The sequence below is a fragment of the Neolamprologus multifasciatus genome, chromosome 1, assembly GCF_963576455.1.
Source record: "Neolamprologus multifasciatus chromosome 1, fNeoMul1.2, whole genome shotgun sequence".
Lineage (NCBI taxonomy): Eukaryota > Metazoa > Chordata > Actinopteri > Cichliformes > Cichlidae > Neolamprologus > Neolamprologus multifasciatus.
The window spans coordinates 25,250,410-25,264,086 of record NC_140439.1 but is presented as its reverse complement, the minus strand read 5'-3'; the positions used below and the strand labels follow the sequence as shown (position 1 = coordinate 25,264,086).

Sequence of the window (13,677 nt, the reverse complement as noted above, 5' to 3'; positions counted from 1 at the left end):
AGGCCCTCGATTTCAGTGTGTTTACCTGTCTGCTGTCATTCTCTCTACAGCCTTGTAGTTTGATGAGGGAACCAGCTGTTCTGTCCACCACAGTCAGACACAGGTCCATATGTTTTACCGATTTATCCTTGGTTAGGGCCCATTCCTTTATAAAAATGGATACATGTAAAATATTAGTACACGTAAAGCATGCTGGGATGTTCTCAGCAAGGCTTTATCGAATAATACATGTCTTTTAGATCAAGTAATGATCATGTTTTCCTCTTATTTACACAGGAAAAATAAGAAAAATGTATTTTGCAAAATGGGCACCACGGGCAGCATCGGGCTAGCATGTTTTTGATAGAGAGAGAAACTGGAGCTCCTTGTTGAAATCTCACAAGCAGGACTGATTGCTCTGAGAACACAGTGCCCATGTTAAAGCCACATTAAGGCCGTTAAATAAACCCAGCAGGTAAAGCTTGGTGGCTGAGAAAATCTCTGTATATTTTAAATACATTTTAGAAAGTATACAAACCCATAATAATAACAACAATAATAATTGGCCGTTAGTTTAGTAAAGAGACTGCCTGGTATGAGTGTGAATAAAATGGAGACATTATTTGTGGTACTTCACTTCTGTTGTGTCAAATCTCTTTGAGAATGGCTAGAACGGATTGAATAACATCACTGCGAATGACTTGTTTGCAGTTTTCATTATGTGGGATTAAAAATCAATAACCAAGTTTTTCAGTTTTCCACTTCCGCTTGGTGATAAGATTGCATTTTAAACCCCCCAAAATCCAAGGTTGTTCATTTTGCCCTCCCAGCACCGCAGCTGTTACAGACTACATTCACAATTTTGTTTGTTTTTTTCCCCCTGGTAGAAATTTAAAAAAAAATATTCATAAGAGTTTTAAAAAATGAATAGTAAAAACCAAGTACACCCTCTTCCAATTCTAAAGTTTTTCATATAAGAGGATAATGAAGCACCATGTCTCCTGTTTGCCAAATGTGGCCCTGTGAATTACAGCAAAGCATCTCCTCTTCGGTCTCATTTTCTAAAGGATGTTGCACTACCATGAACATTGCCCGGTTTGACCTTGGGAATACTGGTACATGTCCTGAATATTTTCCACTTGTGAGCAGAACGATGGACTAAGACTTTCCAGGTTGATGGGCAGCAACAACTGTTTCTCTGAGATCATTGGTGATGTCCGGCCTCCATGACACTGTGCTAACACACACATGCATGCATGAATGCTCCAGACCAGCAGATACCTCAAACTACAGCTTCTATATAGATGGTTACACTTACTGATGATCAGGTAATCACGTGAGTATTTATCCAATTTTAAGACCCGCTAACAGCAAATAATTTGTATTAAGTACTGATATGCAAACCTTAGAACTAAAATACTACAATGACTGTGAGAGAGAGAGAGAGAGCGATAATGCCCCTCAAAGAGTCCTGACTTGTTGGTGTCCACCCAAATGTTTCCCCTCAAAACATGTTGTTAATGCTGTCCAGATATGTTTCTTAGCTGTATTTGCTGTATTTATGAAGCAACACTGGAAACAGTAAAGATCTGCAAATCCACGAGGGAAAAACAAGACACGTAAAGCCAAAAAAAGCCAGCGATCGCTGACTTGAAGCGACAGCAGTTTTCTTCTCTACACCTGTCATTCTATTTCAGGATTTAAACTATTTGAGAAACTGCTGACAGAAACACTTCCCACAAACTTACGCACACAGATATAGTGTGTGTCCTCCTCAAGGTACTCTAAGAGCTGTACATTTCCTCTAAGAACAATGTTAAAATGCTGTTATGCACTACTCTATATTTAAGTTAAAGTTTCAATAGATCTGCTCTACTCTAGTCTTAACAACCTCTGTGTTTAAACATCTTTGTCCTTTTGATTACAATACATTTACTTTAAGTATGACACTGTGACCTTAAATACGTAAATCCTTTATCATACCCCCTGTGCTTTCACCACATGTACACCACTTGCCACTCACGAGTCTCTAAGGTTAGGATTTTACAAGCTGACCTGGGTGTCCCCTCGCTGTAACGCTACCTGGTTTCCCCCTGCATTGTGACATTCATAGACGCCGACCACACCATCAGCAAAGTGACCCAAGGTGTCCAGACAGTTTCCTCCCTGCTGCAGGGCTCCGAAAGCAATGTCCTGGTGATCTGGGACCCTGAACACACACACGAAAAAGTGTTAGTGAAGCGTGTATTCAGTTTTTCAAGCTGTTAAAAAGCCAAACAAAGAAAGTGTACAGGCCGAGATACAGCAAGAGAGGAAAATAGTCAATTTTCTTTTGACAAAACAGGACAATGGGGCTTTAATGTTTCTGTAAAAGTTAATTATTCAAATTAGAAGCATTAAAAAGGTGCAATTTTAATGTTCTTCCCCCTGTGAAAACATAAAAGCAAGAAGTATGCCTGCGATTTAATGTGGTTTTTATGCTTTTAAAGATTGTTTCACTGTGCAGTGACACACCATGCCCCAGGCTCATGCTAAATTTGAATACGCTCTCTGAAAGTCCCACTCTGACCAGTTGCACATGTGCATTTCACAGATATGCAGAAAGCCCGTGAACCTATCAGCAGTAGTTCTACTTTATTATCCTGAGACATGTGATGGAGAAGATTTGATCCAAACAACTTGAACTGTGCCAGTGTGCGATGGTGCTTCTGGTGTGTTAAAAATAAGGGGTTTTTTTTGGCAATCCTCAAAAAAATCTTTGTTTCTCACCAACACTGCTCAACAGATTTAGATGTAAGCAACTTTGTACTTACTTAAAACTACATTCAAGCTCAAGGTTTGCCTATCTGACAACCTGGAGGAGTACCAGAGTCTGTGACAGCGGTCATAACTTGACCTTCAGGCAAGCAAAAACGCTGGGAGTGGTGCAATCTAGCAGTCAGATTTAAATCAGAGATGCTCTCTGCTGAACTTGTGGACTCATTCACATCAGCCACTAATTGCGAACCTGAGAACCTTGTGAAAATGTAATAATGACCTTGAATCATAACTCCTGGTTGGGCATTAGCGTCAGTGCAGTCTCATTTGTGTATAAAACATCCCGCCACACATTAGCACAAAGTCATATTTCAAACTTCTGGCTGAGGAGTGGTCTCCTAACAATTTGGTAAATGCAATTTAGTTTTGATTATACAACATTACATGTCATGCAGTGTAACAGTGGCTCCATCATATTGCACAGACTGCCCTCATTTTCTTACCTCAGCTCAGGGTAGACATTCTCCAGGTACCATTTGAATGGCTTACAGTCTAATCTCTTCTTCATCTCCAAACGACTCTGGATACTGAGGGAGAGGAAGGAGATGGAGGAAGAGAATTAAAGGGTTGAATCAGCTGTGGTTTCATGTTTAAATTATACGCCTCGTCAGTCGCTTTGTAAGGGGAGAGAGTGGAGGCTCGGGGCATGTCTGAGTCTAGATCCTTTGGGGAAAATATAACTGTTTGGACTGACACTAGAGGGGAGATGCCAAGTCTGTTCCCACAAGGTCACATAATAAGCATATATAGTGCTGTCTAGCTACTCTGGTTGAATGCGAAAGTGCTTATTGCTGTGTAGACTTCTGGATGTGTGGCATAAAGCAGAAGGAAACTAGTATAAGGGTGAAAAGCATTCCTTAACACACTTACAGTACTTACTTTGTCCTGCTGGTGGCATAAAACTAAGAGGATCACAAAGTCAGCAGGTGCCACCCCCTAAAGAACATGAATGTCAATCCATCCAGCAGCTGTAGGTATTTTTTTAATGGCTGATGACTGACGCTGTCACTATGCTTGAAACAATCCTGCGCAAACCTTTTTAAGGAGCATTGTCATCCCTTTAGGGCATAAATAACAGCAGCGTTTCCAGTATTGTAAATCAGCCACTGACTTTTTGTCCTCTTCTGAGCTACATTAACATCCTCACTTAAGTATAAAGGGAAAAATTACACCTTTTATGGCTTACATTCTGCTAATTGGCAGTACAATTATAATTATTATGTCCATTCAAGTGGCTGCCTTTGTAATTTTATGATCCAGCTCCATTATTATGTTCAACTCCCACGGGGCTAATACTTCATAGTACTTACTTCCCATAGGGGACATTTCTTGCTGAGGGGACAGCGGCATAGTAGAAGTTTTTATACTCGTCCATCCACACCTCTGCTGCTCTCCTTGTGTTCCTGATGGATAGGTGAGAAGAAGAAAATGCACAAAGGCGAGGGAGAAAATGGGTGAGGATAAGACCGAGAGTCGATGAGGATTTAAAAAAAAAAAAAAAAAAAAAAAAAAAAAAGACAGAAAGGTATGTGGCACACTGCACGAGTCCTGAATGGACGTGTCTGTTTGGTGGTTGTGACACACTCACTGCCTGCTCATACACCCCCCGACAGCCATCAGAGGGCACAGTTATCCTGGCTGTACAAATGTGTGTGTTTATTTTCCCTGTTATTGCAGCCGTTGGTCAACAGCGTGTGCATGCTGCCAAGTGTTGACGTGTGACATTTGACAATTTGTCAGATTTTTATTTTTCGAGTGATGTAACGGACTTCTGACAGACTACGTGTCGGCTGGAGTCAATAAAATACAACTCAATCTTTGCAGTCCAGAGCAGCTCAAAGTATGATACTAACAGTCCTTCCTTAGACCGAATCAAAACAAGAGAAAGAGTGCAATGATGATCATAGCAACGGGGGTTAACAGTGAGACCTTAGTAGCTTCTCTTGCTCTCCCAGTTTGCAAACCCCAGTACTGGAACCAGTTTATATCGACCTCACTGTTTCTGGATTGCACAAACACTATTTTTGCAATCCAGTTTCTTAGGAACAGATATGCTCCTCTGGTTCATGCAGTGTCTCATAAAGTAGGATAACATAGTGAGAAAGTTAAACAAGCACTCCAATTACTATTTTTGTGAATTTTCAGGCAATTATTTCACAATTCAGACTTAAAAATAGGGTTAAAACTGCTAGCAGGGTTAATTATAGCCATAACTGCAGTACAATCAGCTTCATTATGTTTACCTGTGAATCCCTAAAGTGTAAATGCTTTGACCAAATTATAGGGAAACTAAGTGCCTCATTATGTGATGTCAAAAGCAAAAGTTATGACGTGTTTGCCAGAAGCCTTTCATATTCTGCAGAAATTCTCTATAACCCACGAGTTGCGCAGTTTTAAATAGCGAGCAGTGGTTTTGTCTTAGTGAGGCTCACATATTTCTGACATTTCCAAACTCGGCTTCCACTTACTGGAAGAGAAGCCTTAAGAAAAATAACTCTTCTAACATCTGAAGGTTACCAGCGACCATGGTGACACTAGATGCCCTATCATTATTACGGTATTTTAAGCGTTTATTTTGATGTGCAGTCTCTTTGTCTTTTTACTCTCATGCACCTGCATCCCAAAAATACCGACACCACACACAGCAAACTTTATTTAGGTCCACAGGGGCTTTTTGTCACATAGCAAGCTGCTGCTGCCACAACACGCCTATTATAACTCTGCTGTGAAATGCTGCTCCCTGAAGAACAATTACAATGTCATCCAGGCAGACAAAACAGGTGCCGTCTCCGAGGTCCCCAGAGTCACTACAGCAGCCACAGGGATGCTGTCTGGGACTTGATTCAGGCTGAAGGGCAAGGCGCTGCCTCAGAGCACAGATGAAGCTGCTCTGCTCTGTAATAGAGAACTCCGCTGCACCCACTGATTAATAAGTAATGTCTTTGATTGTTAGGAAGGGTTGTGCAACTAATATGAGACTGTGTTCAGTGTTATGAAACTGATGAAAACATTAGCAGTCCACAGGTGGTGTCTAATCTTTGACACTGTTTGAATAAATGTTGGTTTAATGTTGAATTTCATCCACATCCACAGTTTTTTTCCCCTCTAAGGGTTCTACCGAGCTATGAATTAAATCTCTTCAGGTATTTGTATGTAACTAAGTGATAAGAAATGACGGGCTGAAGTCAACTAATAGCCCCGACTCAAAAATAGGAGCTACTGCAGAATAGGCACCACATGTCACCCTGACATGCTCTTTATTTCTTGCTCCCCTTTAAAAATATTAATCACAGCCAATACCAGAGTAACCACAGTCATTTCAAGCTCCTTGTTATCTGTTTGTTTATCCTCCCACATGTTTACCAATCGGGACACTGAAGGTTTGTTGGGCTCATTACCAAGGGTGGTGACTCATGGTTTCAAGAGACAGATCCATATCTGCCCATGTATCACATTCTCCACTACTCGTGTTCAATGTTTATGGTGCAGCATATATCACAGCTCTAAAGGGCAGCACATGGAAAAAACAGATTTTCTTCACAGTTTTTATTTTTTTTATTTTTGAAGGAAATATTCATGAACTTGTTTAATTGACGGTACTTTGTTTTAATTACTCAACGCTGATTTAATTCTCAGAGCGTTAGTAAAACTCAATAACTTGTTTGGTAATTTACAAACCGCAGCCACAGAAAATAATGAACCAAAAGAGACCTATACTCATGATCTGTGCTCATTTCCAGCTCCATAGTTTTACTCCAGGACTCAGGGGAGTAATTCACACAACTCACAAAGAGAAGTCTCTTTTATCCTACACACTAGGTCTTGGTGCAGCCCCTCAGGTCACCTGCTGTCTGAATTAAGCCTTTTTACCTCTATTCCTCCTCGTTTAAGGGTCTAAGCAGCAGGTGGGTGGAGCTGTTGTGCTCACAGGCAGAGATGAGCATAGCACTGATATGCCCTCTCTTTGTTATCACAGAGAGCCAAGATTAGAAAAAACTGTCTGAAAAGGCAGAGATGAGAGCAAACGGACATCTGAGCTTTGGCTTGCAGAGACTATTTGACGGTACCCTGACCTTATAAATATGAGGAGCTAACATTATAACTGTATATTAGGCTATAATATATGTTAGTATATTGCTTTTAAGCAAATAAGTAATAAGAAATTCAAAGTGCTTTAAAAAGAAAATTCAGTATAAATATTGAAAAACCATCATCAAAATGGAAAGGAAGAGCTTAAACTGCTTCTATGGTAAATGGCCTGTATTTGTATAGCACTTTTACTAGTCCCCTCTAGGGACCCCAAAGCGCTTTACACACCCAGTCATCCACCCATTCACACACACATTCACACACTGGTGGAGGCAAGCTACAGTTGTAGCCACAGCTGCCCTGGGGCAGACTGACAGAAGCGAGGCTGCCATATTGCGCCATCGGCCCTTCTGGCCACCACCAGTAGGCGGTAGGTGAAGTGTCTTGCCCAAGGACACAACGACCGAGACTGTCCGAGCCGGGGCTCGAACCGGCAACCTTCCAATTACAAGACGAACTGCCAACTCTTGAGCCACGATCACCCGATTGATAAAAAGTATCATAAAATGTCAAGGTTTTTCTGAGACTGCTAGGTCACTTAAACATCAGCTGATTGACTGTATTAGCTGTCAGTGAACTGCAGATTTCAAACAAACAAACAAACAAACAAAAAAGTCTTCCTAACCCTGTTAAAGTTGGAACACGCTCAGCTAGTCCTTTTCTGTGCGGTTGTTCTGCTGCACAGAAAAGTGTAAATCAAAAATCTTCAGTTTCAAGCTAAACAGCAAACTCATCTGCTGATGAAAATCACGTGACAAGACAAAAAGGCCCCAGAGGATCCAGTAAATGAACCTTGTGGTGGGAATGTTTTCTCAAAGGCTGTTTCCACATTAAATTTAGTGAGTGAAATTTGAACCTCAGGATAAACATCCTCAGTATTTGGTCTTGAAATGTCAAATGTTGAGTCAAACTGTCTCCTAACTTTAACTGACTCTTAGAAATGAAGAGTGGGTTGTGTTAGAGCAGGTCACCATTTGACAGAAAGGTCAGGGGTTCAATCATCGTCTTCTCCGGTCTGCATGTTTTAAGTGCCCTTGGGCAAGATTCTGTAAACATAATTGCTCCCTATGCATGTGCGTGATCGATAAAAGCAATATGGCTTGTACTGTAAAAGTGCTTTGAGTGGTCATTAAGACTAGAAAAGCATTATATCTAAAGGACAGTCCATTTAGACTGCATCTCTCTCCATCAGAAATAGCCTCCACATTTCTTGTGATTTACAGTGAAACTACTTAAATAGAGATTTTCCTCCCATATTTTATGTAAGGAGAAAACAGGTTTTTATATATATGCTCAGCAGCAATAATAATAAATAAATAGAATGAATTCAAGTACTGCTATTATCCAAAGCTCTTTGCATTTGATTACCCATTCACATACTGATGATATGGAAGGCTGGGCCTAACCTCAGAATGCATTGGAGCTTTGGTGTGTTTTTGGATATGACAAATAGAGAACTGTGTGGCTTCACCTTCTGAGCTAAAGTCCCCAAATAAACCCAAATGCATTAACTGTAGTGTCATTATGGAGATGCACAGGCTGCAACATGGGGAATTTTGATGAACTATGTGATGCGTGCAACCTGACTGGTTAAGGAGTGTTCAGCCCTCTTGTATGTGTGTGTCTGCATGTGTGTCACCTTGCGAACACAGTGCCACTGCCACCCGGGAAGGTATAAGGATGCTGCTTTCTGAAGACGTGGCCAACTCTGCTGCAGGGGATGATCTCCAGACTGCCGCCACACTGCCACACACGAAATGAGATCTCTAAAAACACACACAGACATACACGCAGGCGGAAAAAATGAATAAAAACAGGTAAGGTAATTACTAGCCAAGAAAAAGTAGTTAAGTTAATCCACATCTGCATATCATGAATGTTTGGAGTGTGTTGACATTGTTCGATTTGCTCTCCAGCATTGTCAGCATTTGAATGAGCGTTCTTTAAATGAGCACAGCAATGTCTGAACTGTCAATCCAGTTCTGATTCATTGGACCGCCTCGAGAGGAGCCTGAATCACTCCGTCAGCTGTTTATTCTTACCGATTTCCCAAGTGCATTCAGACAAAAGCAAAAGGGAGACACAGCTGCTATTATATCATTGTACTGTTTGCAAATGAGCTCTATTGTGCACACTCTGCACTGACTCTAAACATTATTACACTGCCACTGTAATTTCCTAAGATCAACTGTACTAAGGAAGACATCTTTTACCTAGATATGACAACCAAATTACTGAAGGATTTTCTATTATCTCGTTGTTGGCATGGGCACCCAGATGATCTCATGAGTTGATCACAGTGTGAGGCAAATCCACGTTGCTGCTTTAGCACCAGATCTCACAGGGGAGTGGAGATTTTATAACTGGGCAGGAATTTGTGGTTTTCTGAGCCAAAGGTGCAGCATTTATGAGGGAAAGAGATTACAGTTGCAAGCTCATTTAAGTCTTAAAGATATAGTTCAACATTTTGGAGAGACATGTATTAGGTTTTCTGCAGAGAATGAGATCAGAGGTTTGATACAATTATCACAGTTACATGTCAAGTATAACGATGCAGCCAGTAATCACGTAGCTTATCATTGAGAGTACAAACAACGGGAAACAGCAAACCCAGCTCTATCCAAAGCTCACAAAATCCTTCGTTGTTTGTTTAGTCAAATCACTGTCCGGCATATAAGGATGTGCAAACATAACGTCAACAAAACAGCAAAAAATTGACTGCCTGTTGGATGCATAGAATCAGCAGACTCAGTAAACCCGTTCTTGATGCGTTTATGGCTTCAATTACTAATTTCAAGTCTTTTTAAACATAAAAATACAAAAACAAAAAGTAAATAAATCAGGCTGTTTTAGTGCAAGGTTATTTCGTTATTTAAAGTCGCTACTGAATGAATCATGACAGCAGCAAAACGCTCGGCATGAGCTTTAAAAGAAAAGAAAAAAAAGGGACTTCAATTGATTTGTCATCACTGAGTTTCATTGAGAAATAGAGCTGGGTGTCATCTGCATAGAAATGAAAGTGTATGGAGTGCAGTTCTAATAATATTACCTAAGGGAAGCATGTATACAGTAAAAAGGATCGGCCCCAACACGGAACCCTGTGGAACACCGTGGCTAACTTTAATGTGTAAAGAAGACAAAAACATTTAAATGCACACATTTGGTTTGATAAGATTCAAACCAATGCAGCACATGCCCTTTAATGCAAACATACTGCTCTAGTCTCTGTATTAAAAGTTTATAACATTTTATACATTTATCATTTCATAATGATATAACATCATTATACTCAATGGACATATAGGTCTGTGCTATTAAACTTGCACCAAGAAAGCAAATGAGTGTATTTTTCAAAACAGTCATTAAAACCTTAAAAGCCTGGAGACAAAACGGGAAACCAAGGACATGCCTGCAACTTCACTTGACTTTCCACTTTTAATACCTGTGTTTTATGCAATTTTTGATTGTTTCACTGATCAAGACTTTCTATTCTTGCGACATCCATTAGACATTTTCTTCAGTCTACCGTGAGCTTCTAAATTGCACCACTCACCGAGATTTTCCCCTCCCCATACATCCATCATCATGTCATACTTTCCCAGCTGCTCAAAGTAGTCTTTATCCATGACAAACAGGCCACCTGCTATCATTGGTGTCCTGGAGGGGCAGAAAAAAAAGAAAAGAAAGAAAATTGAGAAGGTATTGGTAAAAATTGAGTAGATTAATACCCTGTTAGTTGCATATGATACAACCTGTAACTTTTGAAAGTATGTTTGTCTTACTTTATAGGAGCGATCGGGTTGCCTTGTCTGGCTCGTCTCTGCTCCAGAGTCATGTAGTCCCATTTAAACACCAAATTCCAGTCAAAGCCTGCCAGCATAAACACACAGACAAAAAAACACAGCACAATTACGACCATTAGCTGGGATTAAGTAGCAGTCTGGTTGTATAATTGGATTTGGCAGGTTCATATTAGATGACTGGGTAAATCAGCAGTTGCCTGACTTCAAAGGCAACTGCTGTAACTGTTTAAGTGTTAGCAGAGAGAGTTAAAATAGTGTAACTGGCATGTATCTGTTCTACAATACACTGCAATCAGCACAGCCAGTACACCACTTTGGCTTTTACATTAATATACCTCACAGACCCACACAAAAAAGACAAATGTTGCAATGCAAGTGCCAACACTTGCTAATCCAGCCAAATTAAGAATGCGACTGCACGGCAGTTTCACATTCAGAACATTAAATTTTTTGTTATGTGAAGTCGTTAATTAATTATTAATATAAAAAAGAGTGGGGGTGGGTTTAAGCTATGAGTAGCTCTTCCATTTCCAGTGTGCATTGCACCGTATGTAAGCTATATCCATCAGCATCACAATGGACAAAAAAGGATATTTAATGCGTAAAATCACATATATGACACCAATTATTTAATTAACTTGAATTCATTAATGTCCTTTCTGGTTATCATCTACTGGAGTTATACTCAAGAAGGCATATGCCCAAATCAGTTGGATTGGACATTAAACTGTCTTTAACCCACCAGCTCTCCAGTACAAAGTAGGCGTGATGTTCCATTCAGCCTATGTCAGAATAAAAGACGGAACTGTCTAAAAGATTTACAATGAACAAGTGGGGGATCATGTGTGCTGCCTCGTGAGATAATAAGATAATATCTGCAATACTTTGAAGAGGAGGCACTGTTCAGTGAACATTTCGTGCTGAGAAACAGTTTGAAATATACCATGTTCCTCAGGAGGCCTCGCCTTAAGTATGAGAAATACCTGGAGAGAACAGTTTATGAACTACAGCACTGGATGGCAAAACACCTGGTCTTAATGCGGCTGTGAGATAACAACGTCAATTCATTGTAAATGAAAAGCATTAAAAAGCAAATCCTCTAAAACCGTAATAAATGCAAAGCCTCGCTGTCAAGCTCGACTGACTAGACTACACAGGAGTCGAGTGTGTCTTTTGTGTACTTTACCTCCTTTCAGATCGGCAGAGGCGCCGACATATTGAAAGTTGTCCATGTTGATGACATCAATGATGGGAGAAACTACTCGTGTCTTATCCTGAGAAGGAAACATGGAGACAGTAATTAAACAAAGCCACTTCAAGGACTGATGCAGGTTTGGAATATCATCAATAAATATTTACTACAAGTTAATTAAAAAGGACTAAATTATGCAGAACTACAAAGGACTCAGAGCACTTAACGTGTTTGCAAAATTTTAGAGCGTAAGTAAATATTCCCATCTGCAAGCTTATTTTATGTTCTATATTTAGTTCACTGCCACGTTTATGACGTAAAACTGAACGTTAATCAGCCATTTCCTACCAACACCAAAACAAACCCAAGCTTTAAAATCACAGCGCCACATCACCCGGCAGTTCGAAGAAAGGATTACTCAAGCGGCCCGAATGACGAAAACAGAAACAGCTTGCAGATATTGGGGAGTTCATTTGTTTGAGCCTGCGACATTTTTATAAGACAAGGTTTCACAGTGTATGGTGGGATTCATTATTTAGAGAAGCAGCTAAAGCAAAAGAAAAACAAAGTGAATTACTCTGACAGCGCAGCGTTTCAGACTTGGCTCCAGGCATTTATTAACGAGGGAACAACAAAACAGCACATTCGGGAGGATCAAATGCAGAATCAGACTGTTTTAAGTCAAATCAGATACATTTTTAAAGAACAACCTCAATTTTATACACAGTGTCCCATTTCAGATTAAGATTACAGTCAATCATGAAGCTCCTTTTTGAAGTCTGTATTTTAAAAAAAGGCTTTGCTCTAAATATCACCAGACTGTGTATCTGTAAGAGAGCTCGGTTTGGGTCTATAAAGTTTTTCCTTTAATGGAAATAAAAATCAAATTGCCAGCCCCAAAAGATAAAAGATATTGTCACCCATCAAGATCTGCATGTCTCACACTGTCAGGTTTAGCTGTGATAATGAACTTTTATAATGAAAACAATCCCAACATTCCTGTGTGAATGAAATGTAGTCATGCGCTCCTTGTTTCTCACATGAATGTTAACAAGACACTGACTGATTATAAGCTCAGAGGCGCTGCTTTGTAGCCAACCCCAGCCTCTGTGTAAAGGATTAGATGGAAAAAACATGAATTGGATCAATTTTATGTGTATTTTACTGGGATACACTGGTTAGGTACTTTATCAGGTCAACCTTGCTATTTTGGGAATGGATCCACTTTTGTCCCCAGAGCTGCTTTAATTTCTTGTGGCACAGATTTGACAGAGTGCTGGACATTGCTCAAAGATTTTATTCCATACTGACATGACAGCATCACAGAGTTGTTTTCAACTGCATTTCCATGATGGAAATCTCCACAATATATCCTAAAGTTGCTCTATTTGAATAAAGATCTGGGGATTGTTGAGGCCCACTGAGCACTTGTGAACTGTGGTCATAAGGGGTCAGCACCAATACTTAGACAAGCCATGGTGTCCAAACAATGCTCAGTTGGTAGTAAAAGGTCCAAAGCTCTGCCATTACACTACCACCAGCCTAAACTGTTGATACAAGGCAGAATGGATCCATCCTTTGACCAGATTTTGACTCCAACATCTGAATGTTGCAACATTTTTCCAATCTTCTATTTTCCAATTTTAGTGAGCCCGTCTGAACTGTAGCCTCAGTTTCCTGCTCTCAGCTGACAGGAGTGGCACCCAGTGCGGTCTTTTGTTTGTTGTAGCCCATCTGCTTTAAGGCAAAATGTGTTGTGTGTTCAGAGATGCTTTTTTGCATATCTTGGTTGTTACA

The 13,677-nt window shown here is 40.2% G+C and overlaps 1 protein-coding gene across 4 annotated transcripts in view; it reads right to left on the bottom strand.

The window, feature by feature from the left end:
• Positions 1-13,677, bottom strand: part of galnt2 (UDP-N-acetyl-alpha-D-galactosamine:polypeptide N-acetylgalactosaminyltransferase 2) — a 68,854-nt gene that overhangs the window by 4,218 nt on the left and 50,959 nt on the right. For 2 of the 4 annotated variants that reach the window (XM_085166904.1, XM_085166913.1), the window contains 8 exons: positions 11,875-11,962; positions 10,668-10,755; positions 10,439-10,542; positions 8,525-8,651; positions 4,107-4,199; positions 3,240-3,323; positions 2,035-2,188; positions 26-145 (listed from right to left, as the gene is read on the bottom strand). In XM_085166904.1, coding sequence (XP_085023030.1) covers positions 26-145; positions 2,035-2,188; positions 3,240-3,323; positions 4,107-4,199; positions 8,525-8,651; positions 10,439-10,542; positions 10,668-10,755; positions 11,875-11,962 — 858 coding nt within the window. The remainder of the gene's footprint in view (positions 1-25; positions 146-2,034; positions 2,189-3,239; positions 3,324-4,106; positions 4,200-8,524; positions 8,652-10,438; positions 10,543-10,667; positions 10,756-11,874; positions 11,963-13,677) is intronic. The other 2 variants (XM_085166921.1, XM_085166929.1) reach the window with 1 other exon arrangement.